Consider the following 22,646-nt stretch of genomic DNA (forward strand, 5'->3'; position numbering starts at 1 on the left):
CTGCTCCTTAACACTGTATCAGCCACAGCTAACAAGGTAGCACCTAAAAACACCTTCCCAGGACTGTAGACATATGAAGGCAAGGGCAAGTCTGATTCCTGGTGAACATATGGGCCTTGCTCAAGTGTTGAATCTGGGCAAGATGCTTAATTTTGCTCCCAGTTATCCATTTGTGAAATAGGGGCAATTGTCTTGCCTTTTCCCTGAACTGCCTGTCGCTGTAAATCGTTGAGGAGTGGAGCTGTCTTACCACTAATGTAGATAATGCTTTCCTCACCAGTCTCGGGCACATTCAGATTTACTGAGGAGGTCACACTGCTGTCACCCTCCCAGGAGCAGCAGCTGGTACAACACGCACCTCATCTCAGTTTGCAAACCCCATTCCCTGTCTCCTCCATTTGGACCCGCATCCCCTCAATTGCAAGCACTATGTATAATGATATTATTCTCATTGTAAAATAACCATAGACTGATAACCCTCATAACCCTGGCCAAACCCTTCTTACAAAATGAACGCTTTCTTACAAAATGAACCACTTTCAGCTGACAAGTTAAATACTTGGGTTTGGTTGGGGATTTCATCTTTGTTTTTCTTTTCTCCTTCTCCTCATGAAAATGCCTAACAGGTGGTTGACAAAGCATGGCTTTATTCTGGCTCATGAACCTCTGTATGGCTGTATTCCCTGGGGCTGTCCCGTTCACAACAGCGATGTGGTGCATGAGGCAGCAGGCAAAGGCAGACCTGTTACCCCGAACTTCCAGAGCTCAGGCCTAAAATAGACTTGTCTGTCTGCATCTGTCTGTGTGGTCACTGGCTGCATGCTCCTTGCCTGCATAATCAGAGGATGCTTCTTGCCTACTGCTATCTTGGCTGCGCGTGGGTGTTGTGATATATTTTTCTACATTCACTTTGGGTTTTTCATTTCAGTCTTCTTTGATTACTCTCTCCTCAATCTTTCAGACCAAATAAGATGCTAATTAACGATGAACTGTCAGTGACAAATCACTGCCTTTTGTTTCCAACAGTGCCTCTGTTTGTTAGGTTCACTTTCCAAAAGCAACTAAATAAATGGAAAATAAAAACATATATTAAGCAATGCAAAGTCCTTTTTTTTTTTTTTTTTGGTGGTAGATTTTGAAAAGGAAATAATTTGTTGCTTGTTAAAGGAAGCTTCATTCTCTCTCATGTAACTACCTATCTGGGAAGCCACTTCTCCCAGCCTGGCTACTTTGTGCCATTCTAAAAAGATTTGAAACCTCAGGAGCTCAGCTTGAGTGGATATAAACACCATGTTGTAAGGATGAGCTCCCCTGATCAAAGTAAAATATTTAAATTAACACTGGTGCAAGCAAAGTGATATCTACACTGAAATGAAAAAATGTATCAGAATCATAACAAAAGCCCAAGGGTTACCACCAAAGACTATTGCAATGAAGGCCATCATCATAGTTGGTTTTTCAGTTCTTGATGCATTTTCCTGTGATGGGCCCCTGAGGACATCTATCCATAATACTCTTTCTCATAGCTTTCTGAGAAATACCATGTGTCAGGAGAAAAATAAGGTCCAGAAGAAAAACTAATTCCCTAAATTATGTGAAAAGCTAGAAGCTAGGAAGAAAAAAATTCACTGTCATTAAAGTTTTATTGAACAAAATAATCCTTTAAGATTCTATTTATAATGTTCAACCTGCTTCACTCTATTCCCCACCATTAATAAATACAGTAGCATTGTAGTAATGAAATGGGAGTCCCAAATTAAGATCACCTTCTTCCTAATCCTGAGAACAGCACAATATTAAGCCTTCAGGGAAAATGAATTCTGAAAGAGAAACTATTCATTTAAAACTCGGGATGAAAAAAGGGAGGAAAATAGAAAAGGAAAGGACCAATAAGCTGTGTGTTCACATGTATTGCTGGGAAATAAAATGCCGCAGCTATACAATATTCTGGAGTGAGATTGCTGACAATTCATCTTTTGGCACCTAACCAGTAGCCGTGAAAGATAGTCAGTGATGCTGGGCTTGCACAAAAATCAGTGAGAGACTTCTTCTTGCACTGCTGGAGACCCATCACTTATCCCAGCTTCCTCTCACATGCTCAGACCAGGCAAACTGCCACCCTGGTTTACATGCTGCCAGGGAGGGTTGTGGGTGAAACTTTGCCTTTGATTTAGGTAAAGCGTGCAGGACCTGGAATGTCCATAGCAACGGCTATCCCACTGTTATAGTCCAAAAATGAGAGAAGGATATGAGGCTAGGATCCTAGTGGGATCCTGCAGTGTGAGTAACTGGGCTGAATACCACTAGGTCCAGAAATTTCAGATGCAGAGAGCCTGAGGGTGAGCAGTGTGAGTGCAAGGCAGTGAGTCACCTCCCATAGAGTCATGGTCTTAAGCACCCATGCTGAAATATTTGAGCTTCTTCCACGCCTTCTGCTACAGAATAAACATTTTTCAGCTCACATTGACATGTGGGAGTGCTTGTGGAGACCCTGAAACCCCTTCTCAGGTTGAGCTCCTAATTTTGCACTGTTCAAGTGCTAAAGTGTCATTGACCCAGAAACACATTCACTCTGGTCACACATGCTCCTTACAGCACTAACACCACCAAAAACTGCCAGCTAAATCCGTCTTTGGCTTTTTGAGGATAGAAGTTGGCTATTACTAAAGATATTAATGACAGGACATACACATCCCAGTATTACTCGAGGAGAGGAGAGGGAGGAGGAGAGGAGAGGAGAGGAGAGGAGAGGAGAGGAGAGGAGAGGAGAGGAGAGGAGAGGAGAGGAGAGGAGAGGAGAGGAGAGGAGAGGAGAGGAGAGGAGAGGAGAGGAGAGGAGAGGAGAGGAGAGGAGAGGAGAGGAGAGGAGAGGAGAGGAGAGGAGAGGAGAGGAGGCACCTGTGAATTCCACTATGAATATAAAATATTGGTGTTGATGGCTTAAAAACAGAGATCTGAGAAAATGAAAAGGGATTTGTTTATGCAGTAAGTGCAGCATTTTTGTGCTTTTTATACCTAATGTATCAAAATTGAGTCTACCCATCAAAAGTGGCCATTCAAGATATCCAAGAGTAAATATTCATAAGAAAATGCTGTGTTGATTTCAGCTGAAAGCTTGCAAAATGAAGTATGCTTTTACATGAAGAAAATAATCTGCAGGAAGACAGTGGCCTGCAGAAGGTGTTAAAGGAATTAATATTAGTGCATTTGGCGGGGTATTGTTCTTCTATGGACACTGGTGCAGTGATTTATGCCCTTCTTTTGTCACAGAGGGATGATATCTCTGACAGCTCTACAGACTGAATTAAATTACCATCTACTTATGGCAACAACACTTACTGTAGTACACATCCTAGTCAAAATTACTTAAATGTTGACAAATATATGAAGAAACTGTTCATGACTGCATTGCATAGCATATAGAAGTGTCTGAGCTAAATGCGCTGGTTTTGATTAGAGAAAGATAGGCTATTATGAAAAACAACATGGCAAAATAGCCTTTTAAATCCTTTAGATCCCAAACTACTTTACTTATCTTTACCTAGGACAGAAATATATCTTGTCAATATATCTTACAAATACTACTAATGAATTAAACTTAATTTGTAAATGTTTGGAAGAAACACCAGTACTGAAGTGTTTGCTTGTATATGAATTTTTAAATTTGTGTTAACAATCAGAACTAGTCACTCAGTGAGGGGCAACAAAAAATTCATCAACTTCCCACAGCTCTACAGCTTGTATATTGACTGAGCAGTGTTATTCTTCACAATAAATATCTCAAGAATGCACCATAAACTGAAATGTGTTTGCATAGGGTTAGAGTAGTTGCAGTTAACAAACAAATCTATTGGGTTTTTGTTATTTTTTGGTAAATTCACCCTAGGAGGAAAAAAGGCCAAATTTATTAGACAATTATTCCCTATAAGAGTTTCAGACAGATCTTAAATTATGTTCTGCACCAAAGTTATTTTTTGTGTGCAAAATTAGAGAGTTAAGATACTTTGAAATCTCTCATTCACCTCTTAGTCACCTCTCTTGAGATATGTATTGAATAACAATGGAATAAAAGTCATTGTGCTTAGTATTTTTTTAGCCACTGACTTGAGCTTGCAAGATCTGTATAATAAGAGCAGAAATATTCACAGCTGACTAACTGACAAGGGGGTATTTATGGATCAACCTCTGAAAGTTTTCATATTTTAAAAGTTCAGAAGGTAAAAGTTCCAAAGTTCCTTGTGTGTCGCTGAGGGCCTCTGTCTTTCAGGGTCTCTAACACAGAAGTGGATCCTGGTTTTGCACAATGTTTTTCATTTTCCCATTCCTACAAGAGCCTTGCTAAAGGAAGAGCTAGGGAGGTATATGAAGCTTGCTTCATGATGAGGCCTGACAAACCTCAGCATGAGCTGTCTGGACTGCACAAGGCTGGGGCTGTGCAGACATGTCCACAGATGGGGAAGAAAATAGATTAAGATATGGATCTCCAGAAAGAGAATCCATCACGGTATGTTTTACATGTTATGGGAAAGCTTAAGACAAGCTATGTTCTTTGTGATTTGCACAGCCCCTGAGCCAGGGCAGTAATGCTTTGGCATCTTTTCAGTGTTCTTCTAAAAATAATAATTTGAATGAGCTGGTGTCGGTTGGTCCAGTCCCATGGAAGGTGCTACTGGGTAAAGAAATCACCTATGTCTCGTGATGCCCTGCAAGTGTCCCTGCTCCAGACGATGCTCCCGGTCAGTGGTGCTTGAGGGAACTTTGTTCTTCAGAAACAAAACTCCCTCCTCTTTTTTCTTCTCAAAGAGCTGCAGCTGAGCTGAATCCAAAGCTTCTCCTCATCTTTGCTGCTGCAAGGTGTGAGCAGCTGAAAACTGTATGCAGGTACTATATATAGAACAAGGCATTTTCCAAGGGACTGGCAGTCAAAGAGCTGCGAGTATCTGCCTCTTCCATTCCCCTCTGTTTCTCTCTGTGTCTGTAGAAGGAAGAGGGCATCAGGCATGTTTACCACTCCAGGCTGCTCAGTATGATGTAGCCTTTCCACATGAATGGTAACAGGACATTTCACAGACTACAAAAATTTAAAAACTCAAGCCCAGGAGATGTTCAGGATGGGGGCAAGACACTGTTTGCATTGATGCAGCCCAGGCAATGTAAAGCTATCAAGCTTCATAACTTTCATAGAAATCCTTCAATACGCTGCCAACAAATGCCTGGGTATCTATTAACTACCTCATTCACAGCAGGAAGGCATTCCTGTGCTGTTACTGAATTCTCTCTCTTGGCTCTCATCATGCCATTGGGGGTAATACTGCAGGAAAACCCCAGAATGTAAATATCATTTAGTTTGTGTTCCACTCCTTGAAATGTCACTGTTAATGCACAGTTCACCATAAAACTGTGTGAAATCACAGCACCACTGTTAGTAATTCGTTGAACCCACTGCAAGGTAAATGGTCTTTTTTTCTTGTGTGTTTTACACAAGGTGGATTTTCTTTCCCTTTTGTTCCAAGTACCATTCAGGCCCTCAGTGTTTGATGTTTGAACTCAGATGGGCTCAAACTGAGTAAATAAATTGTTCATCTTCCTATTTCCTTTAATGGCAGAGAGAAAGGACTGCGTGGTGCCACTAAGCAGAGAGGATGTTTGGACTTCTGGTTCAGGCACTAAATCCAGACGGGGAGAAACCAGGATAAAATCTTGTATGATCTGACACAAGACACAAGATCATTCTGTGCTCAAACAAGCCATTTTAAATGCATTTTTATTTTCCGGTACTTCCCCAGCAGTCATGAAGAATGAGAAAAAGAATGACTGTATCAACGATTAGCTGTGACTGAGCTCTGTTTAGAAATTAAAATGATGTTATGCTTTCCTTTGCTAATCTAGAATTCAGCATCTGGCCACATCTTTGCAGCTCCAGATCTTGCAATCATTTTTAGATGACCAAATGCACTGGTATAATTCCCAGGTCCTCCTTGCCACATATTCTTCTTCACTTAAAAAAAAAAAGGAATACAGGTTTTAAGAGTAGAAGTCACTATTATGGCCAACTATTCTGAGTTTTTTGCATAGCACAGGTAAAACATCTTTCCTGATAATTTCAGCTTTGCACAACGACTTCTGATTCGTCTAAAGCGTAGTTTTACAAGAAGAGTCTCACGTGAAGAGGAATTCTCTGTATCCTTGGCTACATTATTCCAATGCTTTATTACTTTAAAACATTATTTAAAACATTCAACTATTGATTCTTCCTCTGCTAGATTAAAGTGTTATTTACTGTGAGAATTATCTTTTCCAAACAGGCTGTACACTCATCTACTCCCTTTTTTGTCTCCATTTGGATAACTGAGCAGATTATGCCATTAGTCTCTTACTACATGGTGCATTTCCCAGAGCTCTGCATATTCCCTCTAAGACCTTTTCTGTACTTTTTCACTTTTTCAGCCACAAACCCAGACTACGAAGCACTCCAACAGCTCTAGAAACTTGTGCTGTCTTATCCCCTGCGCTACCACACTCACCCCTATCCAGGCAAAAAAGCATTATAGAAACCCAGCAGGTTACAGGAGCTGAAGGCCAGGAATGCAGAAGGACATTTCTATGAGGCTTTGCCCAAGTAAAACATCACAGCTTGTTCAGAGGCTTGTTCATGTCAAATATCCTGCAGTTCAACACAGTCCCCCCAGAAAAGGCTATATACTGATAAATTTTGATACTGTGTTTGAATAGCTTCTAATGAAGAATCTCTTCCCCTTTCCCACAATATAAAGGGAGGCTGACTCTTTCCATTCAGCCTGCAACATGAGCTAATATTACGCCCACCCTGTTATATTTGAGCACAACTTCCTATTTGTATTGTTTTCCCACTAGCCAGAAGCAAAGAGGGGACAGTGTTGCATCTGCCTGGATGTGACGGTGTCACAAATTCAGAGGTACATAGGCAAAGAGGGGCGTAATGAGGTCTTCCTTCCGGATCAGCACTCCTCAACACTGCAGAGAGGGACCAGTGCAAGCAGCTTTCTAAGATGATCTCGGTAGAGAGGTTAAGGGTGGTATGAATGGCGGACACCAAGATCTCACCCTTGCAGGGAATCTATTCAGAACCATGTTCCGCAATGTGAAATAACCATTGCAGCTGCAATCTTCCTGGGGTTAATTGCCCTTGGAAACATCAGAGCTCTTCAACCTATGGAAGTCTTAGAGGCTATTTGATCTCTCAGGGGCACCTCTACTCAAGTCAGAACAGATTTGTTTCATATATGAGTGCTTTTCTTTGAATTAAATGAGCTTTTCTGTTACTAAAGATGCAAGATATTTTTCAGGGACAAATAATGTGTTTTTTAAACATGATTTCTGCAAATCTACTTTCAAGGTGCAGATTTCTACAGAGCATTTTGCCAGTGTTCTTAGCGCTATGCAAATTTAAAAATAGCTTCTGAAAAAAAGGCATTCTTACTGAAATGCAAGCTTACAATAAAATCACATGAGAAGTACAATTTTGTTTGTTTCTTTAAAATGTTATTAGTAAAACATATAGGAAAATGTCTTTTACCAGTGGTACTCTTCCATCCAACCAACAGTTAAAAGCATCCCTGACCATGCTTGGCTAAACACCTTACCTATCACTATTTTTGGATAGGACTTGCCCTTTTGATTTCTTCACACATTTCCATTCAAGACTGCTACCTTTTTGCAAGTCTGCAGCCCTTCATGAGAAGGCTACAAGAAGCCTCTCGGTGCAATGACTCAGTGGTTGTAATCCACAGCAAGCATTCCTTTTGAGGATAATGATTTTACTCTGCATTTTAGCAAGATAATTACTCGACCCTATCAGACCATTTTTGATCAGCCTTTTGGCCACTGATAACACTTTTCATTTTCAACTTTGATACTCTTGACTCAATCCAAAACCTTCAGTGACTCAATTATAACTTTAGAAATATGAATTTCCAGTTCAGGGAACCAGGCAGAAATCTCCTTTTCTGAAAAAAGACTCTGATCTATCACTCTTTTAATCCTGAGTGATGAGGTTTTGAATTCTTACAGAGGAAAAAACTTGGGAAAATAATTAGATACTCAAGAACTGGAAATAAGATAGCCTTGGGAAAACACTGCCAACTGCCATCAGTGATAGAGGAGTTGCCTATTGTGCAGGGTAGCTTTCACAAGATAGGCGACCCTGAGGAACTGCTCCTCCACCTTCTGTAAAAACACCTGAAGACCACAGACATGGAGATCACCTGAAGTTCAATTTAATTTAAAAATCTCACAACTCAGCAAATGTCCCTCATGCAGACAAATTATTGTCATAATCTCTATTAATCCTACCTCCCTTTGCCATCCTTTGGCTTTTCATTTTCTTAAGATGGATCCTGTCATCACATTGTCATGGTTTAACCCCAGCCAGCAGCTAAGCACCACGCAGCCGCTCACTCACTCCCGCCCCATCCAGTGGGATGGGGGAGAAAATCAGGAAAAGAAGTAAAACTCCTGGGTTGAGATGAGAACGGTTTAATAGAACAGAAAAGAAGAAACTAATAATGATAATGCTAACACTAATAAAATGACAACAGTAGTAATAAAAGGATTGGAATGTACAAACGATGCGCAGGGCAATTGCTCACCACCCGCCGACCGACACCCAGCCAGTCCCCGAGCGGCGATTCCCTGCCCCCCCCTTCCCAGTTCCTAAACTAGATGGGACGTCCCATGGTATGGAATACACTGTTGGCCAGTTTGGGTCAGGTGCCCTGGCTGGGCATGAGAAGCTGAACAATCCTTGACTATAGTCTAAACACTACTGAGCAACAACTGAAAACATCAGTGTTATCAACATTCTTCACATACTGAACTCAAAACATAGCACTGTACCAGCTACTAGGAAGACAGTTAACTCTATCCCAGCTGAAACCAGGACACACATTCACTCAGTATAATAGCTGGTGGATGCACCTATATGGTTTAAATAGGGTTTAAAAGAAAATGAACTCTGCTCTGGGCAAAATTCAATTCCTCTATTGTAGCCCTGAAACCTCAGATTCCATCATAAGCATATACTTAGGAAAATAATCCTAATATTATTAATAAGTATTATATTATCTTGTATTCCATTATGCAAGAAGAGTTCTTTCCATCCTTTCTCCTTTTCTACCCTCTTTAATGAAATCTCTTAGCTTGTGCATCCAAAAATCTCAGGGTGGTCTCATATGTTTTATTCTGTTTGTTTAATCTTTAGAGACTTAAGTCTTTGGATATCACTTACTCGGAAGACACTGAAAACCCCAAATGTCAACAGATCTGAAAATTTAGAAGATTTACTTTAACTTTACTTAACAGTATTTAAGTTAACAACGACATTTTCATTTTTTGTTGCTGCCCTTAATACAACAATTTGCCTTTAAGTTGCTCAGCCAGAGTGATGGAAGACAGGAATATTAAAAAATGTAGTAAGAGACTTTTCAGATTGGCTGTAGATTCAGTTGAAACTGAAGAATTGCTTTGATACTTGTTAACAGTAGATGATCAGATTGCAGTATAATGCTATTGACACATTTATCCAAGCTGGTTTTGTTAGCTTTTAACAAAATTATGGTTGATATTTGAACATGATAATTAATCTAACAATACTGACATTATTTGGGGCAAAGTTATATTAAGAAGTGTTGTTTTCACAAGGTCTCAGATGCATGGAAAACAAAACCAGCTTTTGGATACGCCTCTCATCGCCCTTAATTCTCAAGGTCCTAATGTACCGAGGCTCTGAATATATTACAACACTAGCCTACATCATCATAAATTAAAAATGTTCCAACCAGCTCCTTTAAAAATTAAAAGAATGAAAGAAATATAAAATTGCTATGACTCAGAATCCTTGCAACTTCCTATTCAGAGTCAGCTACACACAAAAGCAATGGCAAATGATCCTTTCAGATAATTTCTGGTCCATTTGAAGAGGTAAGACTGGAGTTTTCCAAAAGATGACAGTTTTCCTGAGTTTCTCAAACCAATGAACCTAAATATTCCAAGGTAAATTAGGGAAAATTGCCAAACTAGGTTCCATTAGACTGTAATTCCAGTAGAATCATATCAGTTCATATCAAGGAGGTTCTCCAACATTTCCTTTTTTTTTTTTTTTGTTAGTAGTGTTTTTCATTTTTTTCATCTCATCAGAGGATGAAATCTACTCTTGCAGGATTAAAATTCCCTGGAATAATCTGTATATTTTGGTAAGCACCTGACTACCCTTCGTGCATTCATGACCTAAGTAAGGTGCATTCATGACCTGCATTGCTCATAAAAGCTTGAAAGGTGTTTTATTGCTATCTTTATGTTGTAAAGCTGCCTGTAACCTTGGAGCTTCTTACAATGTGTTGTTAAAGACACTTTGCAATCACTAGACTTCTTACAACAGGTTCATTGGTTGTAAACACTGGCCTGGTTGTTATTGGTTGGATTTTTTTCATGTGTTTGCTCGTTAATAAGTCCTAGAGATTCAGAGAGGTGTTACCTGGACTTTCCTTAAATGGATTCCATATAGTTTACTGTATATTATACTCAATAATATAAATTATTATACTCAATAATATCTGGCAAAATTAACTTATGTACATTTCCAACTCTGTTCTGAGATACAATAACTGTGACAGCCTGCAGGCATCCTAATATTATTATTATTGTTGTTATTGTTGTTGTTGTTGTTATTTGGTGGTGGTGGTATTTTCATTTGATGGATTATATTTTGTCATGGCTCACTTCCTTTAACATCGCTCAGTTTCTGTCTAAGGTTCATTATTCACATGGTTAACAAGTACAATTATATATTCTAGTCTCTCTTTGCCCAGAGCCCTAGCAAATATTGATTGAGATTAATTTAATAAAAAGAATTAAAAAATAGTCCCTTGTCCAATATGAAAATGAGCAAAATATAGACCAGAGAGTGGAAAACAGCAAAAGATTTAATTAAACCTTTACAACACTTCGGAAGCAATTTTCAACTCTTTCAAGTTTTGGGGTTTTTTGGTTTTTTTTAATAGCAAAGGTGTTAGCTGCTGTTCCAACTAGAAGATAATATTTGTGGGGGTTTTTTTATAGGTATGTAAAGCAAGAACTGGGACTGCTGCATCCTGTAGCTATTTTCTTACAGACTTTCAGACAGCTGAGCAAGACAACTTCAAGTATATCTGTCTAATATAAACTATGGCTCTCTAGCAGTCACTTCAGATTTTCTTTTCCAGACAAAGTAGCAGCAGCCACAAGTAAGTTTACATAAAAGGACCAGGCACAGAGGAGAGGCAGATTTCTGCTTGGAATAAGTTTCTATTAAAAGACAGGTTTTATCTGGTTCTTACACTTCATGAATGTCTCCTGCTCTTTTCTGCTGTAGCTTCTCACATCCTCATCCTCACCTCAGCCTTATGTCCTAAAAACACCACAGGTCTTTTCACTTCCAAAATCTAGCCCTGCCACAGTGCTTCTCATTCAGCAGATCACAATATCATTCAGAAACCAAACAGGAAGGAAAAATACTCCAAGAGAAGGGGAACCCCATTTTTTCCCCTTTTGTTGCTGAAACACATGAGAATGGAAATGCATGTGCTAGTCTGCTTTAGCACAAAAGCATCTTTGTCTCGGCTTCCCCGATACTGTTCTGTCACTCAGCAAAAACAATGCCGTAAATTACTCCATGCTGATTTAATAAAGTGACCTGGCTTATAGCCCAGCAAAGCAGATGGCATTATAGATTATAGGCTAATGCCTTGAGCAAGGCCCAATAAAGAAAGATCTTCAGAAAAGAACTCAAAAGAAGAAAAATGGCTGCACCCAGTGTCTGTAATATCTTTCTTAGATGGCAGGATTGATAGTCATGACAGAAAATGATTACATGTCTCAAACAGCAAAATATTAAATGCCATTATAAAATGCCTTGCACACCAGGAGAATTTATTCCCCCAGGCATAAAGCCTGAAGCCCCTGAGCTGTTTTGGAGAGCAAGTGGTGTCCCCATGGAGGAGGCAGCACACTCACCACAGGGTGCTGGTCACCACAGGACAGCAGAGGCACACTTCTGACCTTGCAGTGGGAGACACTGATTTAAGCTGCACAAGGAAAACCAACATGAGCATTTTACCTTGTAGGATCTTTGGGTTAGCAGTCTCTTTTCCCATCGGCACCAGAACCAAGGTGTTTCCACCATTTCATGGCTTAGTTCACTTGTGTGAGTTGGCCAGAGTTATGACCATATTGATATTGCAAGTAGGAATCTCATTGTCTGCTGCTCTCATGCAGTATCTGATGGCAGTATCTACCTTTTGCACTAATTTAAGAGAGACAGTATGTGGAGGAAGAGTGCCAGATTGCTTGCTGACATCACAAGCGAGTTGTATTTTACCATCCTAACAAACAACAAGGGGCTGGAGGGTCTGTAGCTACTCAAAGTGGGTCAGAACTTTGGTCCTACATCTCATACAGAAATCAGGAGACACAAGCACTGAGCTGCTGTGACCTCTTAAGTGATTACAATCATAATCCATTGTGTACTTATTTGTAACAGATCCATTTCTGTAAGCAGTTGAGTTTAATTGGGCCACAGCTGTTGTTGGCTAAGTACATGGAAAGCAGGGGGGTGAGGGGAATGGGTTTATTGACTCAACAGCTCTCTTTAAAGTGAGGTTTTACTGTTTGATGATATCTACCTTATTTCTTTTAGCTCATGAACATTTACACAGGGCTGCTGGCCTTCAGAACAGGAATTACAGTGTGGGAATCATTATATACAACTCTGTGGCAGTCTGGAAAAAGTCACCTCTTCCCACCACATGGATTGGTGTTTCCAGATCAACTATGTGGCACTTTGGCACAAATCCTTGTACAGAGCCCTCCCCAGCTTTGAACCACAGGTCTATAGCTGCCTACTGGTCCTTCCCTAGCAACTAACCCTCTTTCAGGCCCTGCCTGTGCAGCTGGTTAAAAAACAGACCACCTGCTTTTTTGGTGGTGGCTGAAGAAGAAGGGATGGCATGTCTAGATTTTGCGATTAGCACCAGAACCACCCCCCTGTCTTCAGCATCTTCGGCCTCCAGACCTGGACAGGGAAGACTCTACACAGACACACAATATCCTCTGCAACCTCCATCCATGAACTTGAGGAAGGAAAACACAGAGGGGCAGAGCCTAAAGTTTTCAGAGCCATTTTTTCAAGTACTGTGGTAAACCGCTGATGCCTTCAAAGATCTTTCAATTTTTTTTATTTTATGGTCTCTGTCTGGTGCAGTTTGGTGTGGGAGGTTAACTAAGAGAGAGACTGTCCCATCCAAGAGCTCAAAATCAGTGCCCCAGCAAAGGTAAGGACACAACAAGAAAGAAGTCAGGCTGCAATTTTTAACTGCCTCTCCTTTTCTTCCTTTCTTCTTCCCTTTGTAATGTGATTATTTTCTCCTACCAATAGAAGCTAATTTTTATCTTTGGCTCTTTCCTTCCCTACAGCTCATACACCTGTTGCTCTCAAGATTCAGAACTGCAACCACCAATGCCCAAGAGGAGTTGGGGCATGCACATGATTGCACAGAAAACATCTATAAGGACATGTTCCCAGCCCTCCATTCATCTCCTTTGGCAAGGAAATTCTCAGCTGAATTCAAAGAAATGATGCAGTACTGCAGCAAACAATCTGCTTTATGTCTGCTGTCTCACAGGGTGTGCATGAGGACACGAGGAGTGGCGAGAAATGCTAAGTAAGCAGAAAGAAAAGCCAGCATAGGGTATGGCCCCATCCCACAATACACTGTGATGAATTCCAGTCTTCATGATACCACTCTGTGAATTTGGTGTCATTTCATATCTGTGATACATTTTGACCATGCTTAGCCTGCTGCAGCAAACAATCTGCTTTATGTCTGCTGTCTCACAGGGTGTGCATGAGGACACGAGGAGTGGCGAGAAATGCTAAGTAAGCAGAAAGAAAAGCCAGCATAGAGTATGGCCCCATCCCACAATACACTGTGATGAATTCCAGTCTTCATGATACCACTCTGTGAATTTGGTGTCATTTCATATCTGTGATACATTTTGACCATGCTTAGCCTGCAGATCAATCTGAGCATCTTCATCACTCTGTTGCATACTGAGCCTAGATCAGGACTTACAGATCACAGTGAAGATCTCAGTTATACATATATGGCTCCCCTCTGCAGCAATCCACTTGATGGTGATTCCTTGCCTTTTGCAGCTGATCTTCTGAGAAAGACTGCAGGTGGTAATTTCAGACTTTCTGTAGTGGCAAATCCTTTGCCGTGTTGATTTTCAGCTGTGGAACCGGTGGGCAGTGCCTGCAGTGATGCCAGCAGCAAAGGTGGCATACCTCTGTAGCTCAGAAATGACCCTACAGTGGACGTCAGAAAGACAAAGGTCTGGGAAATAACTGCCTGCTAAGGTAGGCAATTGCCACAGCTTTATCTGATGATTCATTTGTCAGACACTAAAAATTAATCTGCTGAGATAATAAAACCCCACAGCAAAGCTTTTACATTGGTGATTGCTTAGTTAACACATGGATGCCACCAGAACTGCTCATGTAGATGCTTGACAGCCTTTGGTGTGCCTCTTAACAGTAGCTCATTGGATATCAGGTTAAAATCCAGATATTTCTTCTTGTTCCCTAGTAAAGCTGGATGGTGAATATAAAACCAGCCAATGCACAGTCACTCTGAACTGCTCCTTCCCTTTTCTTTTGCTCACAGCCCTCCTATGAGCTTTCTGTGAAAATCCTAACTAAATAAGATTAATTACTCTGCTGTAAAGACATTCCCTTTCAAAATCACTAGTGAGTGATCCTTGCTCCACTTCAGCGTGCCTTCCCCTCTCTGCCTTGTTTGTCACCTTGAGTTAATGCTTCACTGAACAGCTATAGACCGCATCCCCTCAGAAGTCAGCTTTTGCATCCCCACCAAGCCTCCTGAGTGCCTATGAGCTAGTGGAAAAAACTCTCATTAACTGGGGGCGGCAGTCCTGTACCTTCTCCACGGCAGTGTGTCATCTTTTTTTGTAAATGGAAGGGGTACACAGAATCCCAGATTTGGCCTCGTGAGTTGAAGAGCAGAACAACTCTGCTCTTTTTTCAAATGCAGTTATTTTAATCCCTCAATTTCTCTGACTTCTGCAGCTCAAAAGCACTTTAGGGAAAGTGCTGGAAATGGAAAACCAAAAAAAAAACAAGGGCACCTGTAACAGCCTTCATCTGAAGGATGTTTGTAAGGACCAGGACTGATTCACAGCACACAGCACCCTGTAAGCATCAGCAGCACTTGGGTATCTGATACCTTTGTGTATCTTCTGAAATCTAAGATGACTCATCTGATGAGATACAAAAGGTTATATATCCATTTCCAAGATAGAGAAGGTGGGGCGCAAGGACCTCATCCTTCCTTTAATTTCCTGACTGAGCAGCACAAGCAGAAAGAGCACTAGGACAAGAGGACTCCCCACCTCCTGTGCTGGCCACCAGGAATTTGGGGCTGATGAACCATCCAGCTTTGTGAAATGCACAGGTATGTTGTCAAAGGAATAACCCACCCTAGGGTCATGTTAGGAATTGTTTGAAGATGTACAAAGGTAGAAAGAGAAGAATGTCTGAGTGTGACTCAGGAGAGGCAGGGGAGCCACTGGCCAAACCAAGGACCCGAGTGAATCCCCCAAATGCCGGGCAGCAAACTGGGGCTGCGCTTGGTAAAGAGCCAGACCAGAAATGAGCTGTGTGAGAGCCTCAGAATGAACAGTCATCATCTAGTTAGCTCTATTTTAGGTAAGAGAGCAAGGAAAATAATCTGAACTATTCATAGTTTCAGCTAGCAACTCATGAAGCTACCATTTAAAATAAAAACTTTTTTTTCCAGTGGAAGTCTGTTATAGTACTAAGATGCTGTGGAAAATAGAGACAATTTTGAATCTACAACAGGCATAAATGCTCTGATTTCCAGCATTAGGAATGTCATTACAAGCATTTCATCTGTTGTTAAGAATGTGTGATACATCACTGCATAAACACTCAGGAAATAAACATAGTTCAAGGGCTTACACCGGGAGTAGTTCAATTATTAAAACACAATAGTGTTATTATGCCACAAACAACCATTGATGTGTCTAAAGGAGACATCTTACTGGCATTATCTGTGCTCAAGACTTCTGAAATAAATCTTATTTGGAGCATGTCATAATAGCAGTGGTTTGTAATACAACGTAGCTCTGTGTGTGTGCGTGTGTGGGAACTCTCATTTCCTTAAGTGTCACTGCTGTATGTAAGGAAAAAATTTATTTGTTAACACTTATGAATTTTTATTAAAAAAAAAATCAATGAATATTTCACAAAGGAAGTGTTGCTCATATTCTTATTAATTAAGAAAAGGAATAATGTTGCCCTCTGAATGTTTTTTGACACAATACAGGGGAAAGTCAGTGCAGTGGGTTTAATTCTGCCCTTGCATGCAAAGCCAGTGGGTGGAAAAAGTGAGTCCCATTGGGCCAAACAATTATTTAAATGATGTCATATCACATCCAACACAAGTGAGTCAGGTAATAGGCCAAACTCAGATCTCACTGAAGGCAGTGGGAGCAAGGGGAAAGTAGTAAGTCTCATATTAGTATTGCATTCAGTGGGTGTAACTAGGGAGGCAGAAGAGAATTGACTCCCACTGTGTCTTTCACCTTAATTTATACCTTCCTGGTACTTTCTTTTTTATGTGCTTCAGGAGGTCATTTTATAGAATATCTAAAAAAATTTCTTAGTTCTCCTGTGACTAAATTACACAGTGGCTGCAGATGCCGGTTTCTCTTCCACCAATGAAAATAAGTAGTTTTTACAAAATTTAATGATCTTGCATGGCTTAAAAATGTGCAAGAGATTAAAATTAATCTTGATATTCTGAAGAAAATGCAAGCAATTATACACTCAACATGAAGTCAAAGTGTAGGAATTATGTTGTTTCTCATTTTGTTTTAGCTTAGGCCAGGTTCCCTCTAAGGTTCAGCACACAGTCCCACACTTGCAGGAGGTAATGCATTGGAAGGCACAACAGGCCAAGTGCTGGAGAAAAGTGGACCCTTTCTTCAGTGATACTGCTGGGTTTAGGCAGTTTAACCTAATCAAGAAACTCCCTAGGTAAATTATTTCTAATAACCTATGAATAATAGAAATGGAAGCAGTAATAAGCTCTCTAGGTCCTCTTAGTCTTTCCTCATAGATTTGAAAGTATTAGTAAAGAAGTTTCCTTCTGATTTTTTTATAGCTCCAGTGCATGCTGGAGTCCTCAGAGTCCTCCTGAATATTTTAGACCATTCTATAACAATGGTTAACACATCATGCCATTTTAATTAAGCTTGATGTGCACCAACCTTGAGATTAGATCAGAATGTCTATTTACTGACCATGTTGTAGCTAAATTAAAAAATTGATTTTCACTAGTTAGACTGGAAATGCCGGTGAGCAACTCCACCTAATTTCAGTTGGTCACTGGAGATAGTGGGGGCCTTCAGAGAGTAATACGTGTGCTTATCTTAAGTGGGAAAAGATTTTAAAATATTGCTATTTAACTAGCACATGGAGGGAAAACTTTGGTATCTTGATGTTGCATGCAGAGAATGTCAATAGAAAAATCTATTTTTAGTGCCTATCATTTGGACACTCAAATCATTTCACTAGTATTGACTTTCTCAGTTGCGCTGTGACACTCACGGAAGTCTTATCTCCAGTTTTCTACTGGGAAAACTGAGGCACCAAATAATTGAATAACTTGTCAAGATCAAATGGAAGGACTTTCTTGTTGCAGAATATTGAAGGGTTTTTAGTTTTTCTCTTTATCATGATGTCAGACCTCAGATTTTATGACTGAATATTCCTCTCTGCCATTGTAAATGCGGGTTAAGGCCACTGATATCTATGAGAGTCATCAATTTAAATCTTGGGCAAACAAGATCACAGTCAGCCTTTAATCTCTTGGTTCTTTTATATAATACAGGGTATATTTCTGCAGTCTGCTATCTTTGTCTTAGCTGGGATATTATAAAACACAGCAAATGCCATTCCCTTTTCAAATGGACATTAGTTGTTTTTACTGAGTGATTTTATCTTACTCCTGTTACATGTTATGCTACACTTTTCAGGAAGAACAGAAGGTAGAAAGCACTGATTCTTCCTTGTTTCAATCACATTTCACAGTAAAAACTACCAGGAATAGAAATTCACAAACACCTTATTTTTCTCCCAGTTAAGCTCTTGCCGTAGTTGTTGCACTGTTGTCAGTGGAGCTGCTCTTGATATACAGCAGTCTGAGCAGCAAGGAGACCCAGTGTGTACATTAAAAGGCTATTTATTCAAAATTTGCTCATGGAGCCTTTCTCATATTCCTCTTCAGTTTTCATCTGGGTCTTCATCTCTCTTATAAGTACACCTCAGTAGCATTATAGCTTTATGTTATACATGTAAGTGCTTCAGCTCAGGAAAGGGAGCAATTTGGGGTTGCTATAAATCAGACAGAAGGTTCATAGGCAGATCTCTGTGGGACAAGATATTATATAGAATGCAACAAATAAGGACAGAGCTGCTCTGCTATCACATGACCGTGTATGAAGGTTGAAATGTACTGAAAAAAAATTGTGTACACAAACAAACCTGGGTTTGGTATTTGCAACAAATTTCTCTTGTGCAGTCAGCTTTTTTAAGAAGAAAAATGCCTTTTATTTCTTTGTGCTAATTGTTCTTCTTTGTTGGCAACACTTAGAGCCAATCCACAAGCTGTTTAACTTGTTGTTCATGTCCCAAACTGTGGTTTTCCCACATGGAGGACCTCATTTTTTAGTGGATCTTCATGATGAGTATTGCATCTACATATGAAGAAGACAGGGATTCCAAGTGAATAAATGAGTTATCTCCCCTCATGATGAAACACATGGAGGAGAACTCACTCATGCTTGACTAAAGTGGAATCAATGTAGTCAACTCAGCAGGAAGTGATCCTGGCATGGGGTTTTCTTAAGCATCTGTCCTGAGCTTTTAGACACAAATCTTGATATATGAAAAACAGGATGATAAATCCAGGACCACAGAATCAAGGAGTGAAACTTTTCTTGAAATGTGGCCTTGTCCACTGAGTAACAGATTGAACTAAGGTATCTTCTGGAGGACAATTTGGACCCAAACCAGCATGTACTGCAGACTCAGACTTCCTGAGAAGATGAACGTTGGAAGAAAGTTAATCAATCTTCATGTCCAAACACAGTCCAAAGCAATTACCCCAAAATCACTGAGAACATCAATACAGTACTAATTCAGCTGTGGAAGTTTTCAAAAGTAACATTGCCTTAGAGTGGTGTAAGTTCAGTTTGAGGCTCGGTCTCCTTTACAAGCATCAGGGGTCAGAGAATTTGATTTGGCAGCACGTTATTCTTTTACTGTTTACTGATCTGTGATTTCTTTTATATTCGCTATTTCTCACAGTCTCTCTGGTATCTTTCAAGAGGTGAAGGCCCCAATGATTCATCATCACCGAGAGAGAGACGCTACACAGAAACAACAAAATTCCTGTTACCTTCCAATGGCTTGGTTCACTTTCTCCATAAAGTTTCCATTCCGGTTCACAGTTTAGATTGCCAAATCTCTACAGTTTTTGAAATACTGGTATAAGAATTTTGCAATTTTAATGAAGAATGGTCAACGAGACAGATAATTAGGTTCTAGGGGAAAGAAAATTTTTCATTAATAAAGGTCAAGCTAAGCAATTAGTTTTATATAAAAGAAAACTTCCTCCAGGACGCTATCTAAACAAAATTTTAAAGTTTGTTTCAAAACAGCAATTTTCTCATTTAGAAAATTAGCTCCACTGTGATCTTCTTCATGGGCTGCAGGGAAATAGCTGCTCTACTGTGATCTCTCCCATGGACAGCAGGTAAATAGCTGCTCCACCATGGTCCTCTCCATGGGCTGCAGGGCAATATCTGCTCCAGCCCCTGGAGCACCCTGCCCTCCTCCTTCTCTGGACTTCGTGTCTGCAGGGCTGTTTCTCACAGGTTTTTCATACCTTCTCAATGCTGTGCAGTGTTTTCCATTTCTTAAATAAGTTTTTGCAGAAGTGCCAAGAGCTTCCGTAATGGGCTCAGCTATGTCCTGCAGTGGGACTGTAGCAGGGAAGTCTGGGACCAGTTGTGTCCATAACAGAGCTGCCCCTGAGCTCCTATCATATAGCTCCCACTGCAGCTCCTGGCTGGACGGACCTTACCACAGACACACAATACAGGCGATTAGGGACCCAACTATATTTTCACGCACCCTCAAGCCCATAAGACTAAGAATTCTAACAGAGAATGACCACTACAGCCCAGCTTACACCACTGCCAGGTGACAGTGCTGCCTACTGCACGCTCCTGCAAGATCAGGCTGACAAACGGACAGGAAACCCTGTCCGTTCAGATGATTTTTGGGGTGCCGCTGGACAACGACGACGGCGGCAGCCACGGCGGCAACTCCTTCCTGAGCCTTGAGTAGGCAGAGGCCAGCTCTACCCTCAGCACAGCGTGGCAGGAGAGCTGTGATGTGGCCGAGATGCCGTGCATCAGGCACGGCCAGCACAACATCTTCCTCCCCAAGATGCCGTGCTCCAAAGTGGTTTTTCTGTCCCGTACTAGCCGTCATGAAGTGCTGTTAGCTTCCCCTCGGATCCGTCCTGGCTTTGCGAGAGCTGTGCTTGAGCTCCCACCAGAGCTGCTCCAAAACCAGGACTCCGCACCCTCTTTCGTAGCACAATAAAGTTTGAATGGCATAAAAGTTGGAGTCACTAGCGCTTTCCGCAGCCGCCAGCGGCAGTTACACCGCCTTTACATCTCCCACCGTTGCTCTCGGCCCCTCCCAAGCCTCGTCAGCCACCCTGAGACAGCTGCCGGCTCCCGGCGACTCTCTCTGCGTCCCTGCCTTTCCCCCGGTTCAGCAAACCCCCCTGCACACCGTGATCCTCCGCTCTGCTGCGGAACGTGCCAGCACGGAGCTGATCGCCTCAGCGAGTAACGGACCGCTAGTGGCCGTTACGCCACCTTTAAATCTCCCGCCCTTTCTCCTGGGCCCGCCCAAATCTCCTCAGACGCTCTCTCTGGCAATAAAAAAAGAAAGAAAAGGAAGAAAAAGGGAGAGGAGAGGAGGTCTGTGACGCGGGTCTGGAGCCCGTGACACCACGGCACGTGTCACAATGTCTGGGGCTGTCACCAGGGGCCCCGGCGGGCAGGGCTGCCGCAGTGCAGCCTGTGCCACCGGTGAGTGCGCATGCAGAGGGAAGGCTGGGCTGGACGAGGGCCGGGGCAAAGACGCCGGTCCCTTGCAGCCGTCTCACCCGGGAGCGAGGGTCCAGTCGCTCAGGGGAGCACCTTGGGCAGGGCACGGTGCCCCCGCTGGGGACGGGTGCCTCCCAGCTCCCTCCCGCCCTCTCCTGCCTTTCCCCAGGTCCCTGCGGATCCCACACCTGCTCCCCCCGCTGCCAGCTCCCTCCTGCCCACCCCCACTGAGACCCCTTCCCTTTCTTCTCCTGCAGGCCATGGCTGTCATTCTCTTCCTCGTCCCAGCTCTGCTGGGCATTGTCCAGAGCGTACTGCGGCTGGGGGAAGTCCTGCATGTGGCCACGCACAGGCTCATGCTGCACCTCGCACAGCAGCTGAGCTGGGAGATCATTCAGCCGCTGCGGGATATGGAGCAGATCGGGCTGGTCAGGAAAGTCCTGCTCCTCGCTACCTTCCAACAGCGGTGCTCCCGGGCCTCTGCTCTCGGGGCAGGAGTCCTGCTCCTGCTCCTGCTCCTGTGCCTCTGCTGGAGGACCAGAAAAAGGAGCCGTGAGCCAGGAAGCACCTGCAAGCAGGGCAGCCCTGGAGGTGAAGGCGAGGAGGAGGAGGAGGGAGAGGTCGAAGAAGATGACGATGATGATGATGACGACTCTGGTGACCCAGGGGATCTCGGCAGATGTGTGGTCGATCACACCCAGTGGCCAGCGCCGTACATGGCTGACACGTGCAAGCTGGTGGAGGAGCTGGTAGACGAGCTTCTTAGCGCCTGCCGAAGACTCTCGGGGAACAGCTTCAAGCCACGGCTGCAGCCAGCCATTGGGGTGGGCTGTGCCTACGAAGCGTGGACTGCCCGGGAGAACAATGTCCTCTACCGCCTGCTCGTGCCCCTGCAGCCTCCACCCGGGCACGCCTTCTGCTTGGAGCCGGCCACCGCAAAGGAGATGCTGACCAGCGACTCCTGCCTCCGTGTCCAGCTACGGTGCATGTGCATGAGGGAGTGGCTGGTGGAGGACGTGCTATGCTTCCTCCACCACAGTGAGGAGGAGCTGAAAAGGCAAGGCCCCAGCCTCCTCAACACCCTTTGCACCAACTCGTACTTAGACATTCAGAAAACCGCCTCCTGGTTCCAGATGCTGGTGAAAAACGCCTGGGAGCTTATGCCCCAGTCACACCACTGCCAGCTGACAGTGCTGCCTACTGCACGCTCCTGCAAGATCAGGCTGACAAACGGACAGGAAACCCTGTCCGTTCAGATGATTTTTGGGGTGCCGCTGGACGACGACGACGGCGGCGGCCACGGCGGCAACTCCTTCCTGAGCCTTGAGTAGGCAGAGGCC

The 22,646-nt window shown here is 42.5% G+C and overlaps 1 protein-coding gene across 1 annotated transcript; it reads left to right on the forward strand.

Annotated features, from left to right (window-relative positions):
- Nucleotides 1-20,587: 20,587 nt before the first annotated feature.
- LOC138682261 (uncharacterized) lies at nt 20,588-22,637 on the forward strand. The gene is made up of 3 exons (XM_069772294.1): nt 20,588-20,779; nt 20,970-21,131; nt 21,564-22,637. The coding sequence occupies exons 1-3, from the start codon at nt 20,588-20,590 to the stop codon at nt 22,635-22,637; spliced, it is 1,428 nt and encodes a 475-aa protein (XP_069628395.1).
- The last annotated feature ends 9 nt before the right edge of the window (nt 22,638-22,646 follow it).

This window comes from Haliaeetus albicilla, chromosome 27 (assembly GCF_947461875.1).
Source record: "Haliaeetus albicilla chromosome 27, bHalAlb1.1, whole genome shotgun sequence".
Lineage (NCBI taxonomy): Eukaryota > Metazoa > Chordata > Aves > Accipitriformes > Accipitridae > Haliaeetus > Haliaeetus albicilla.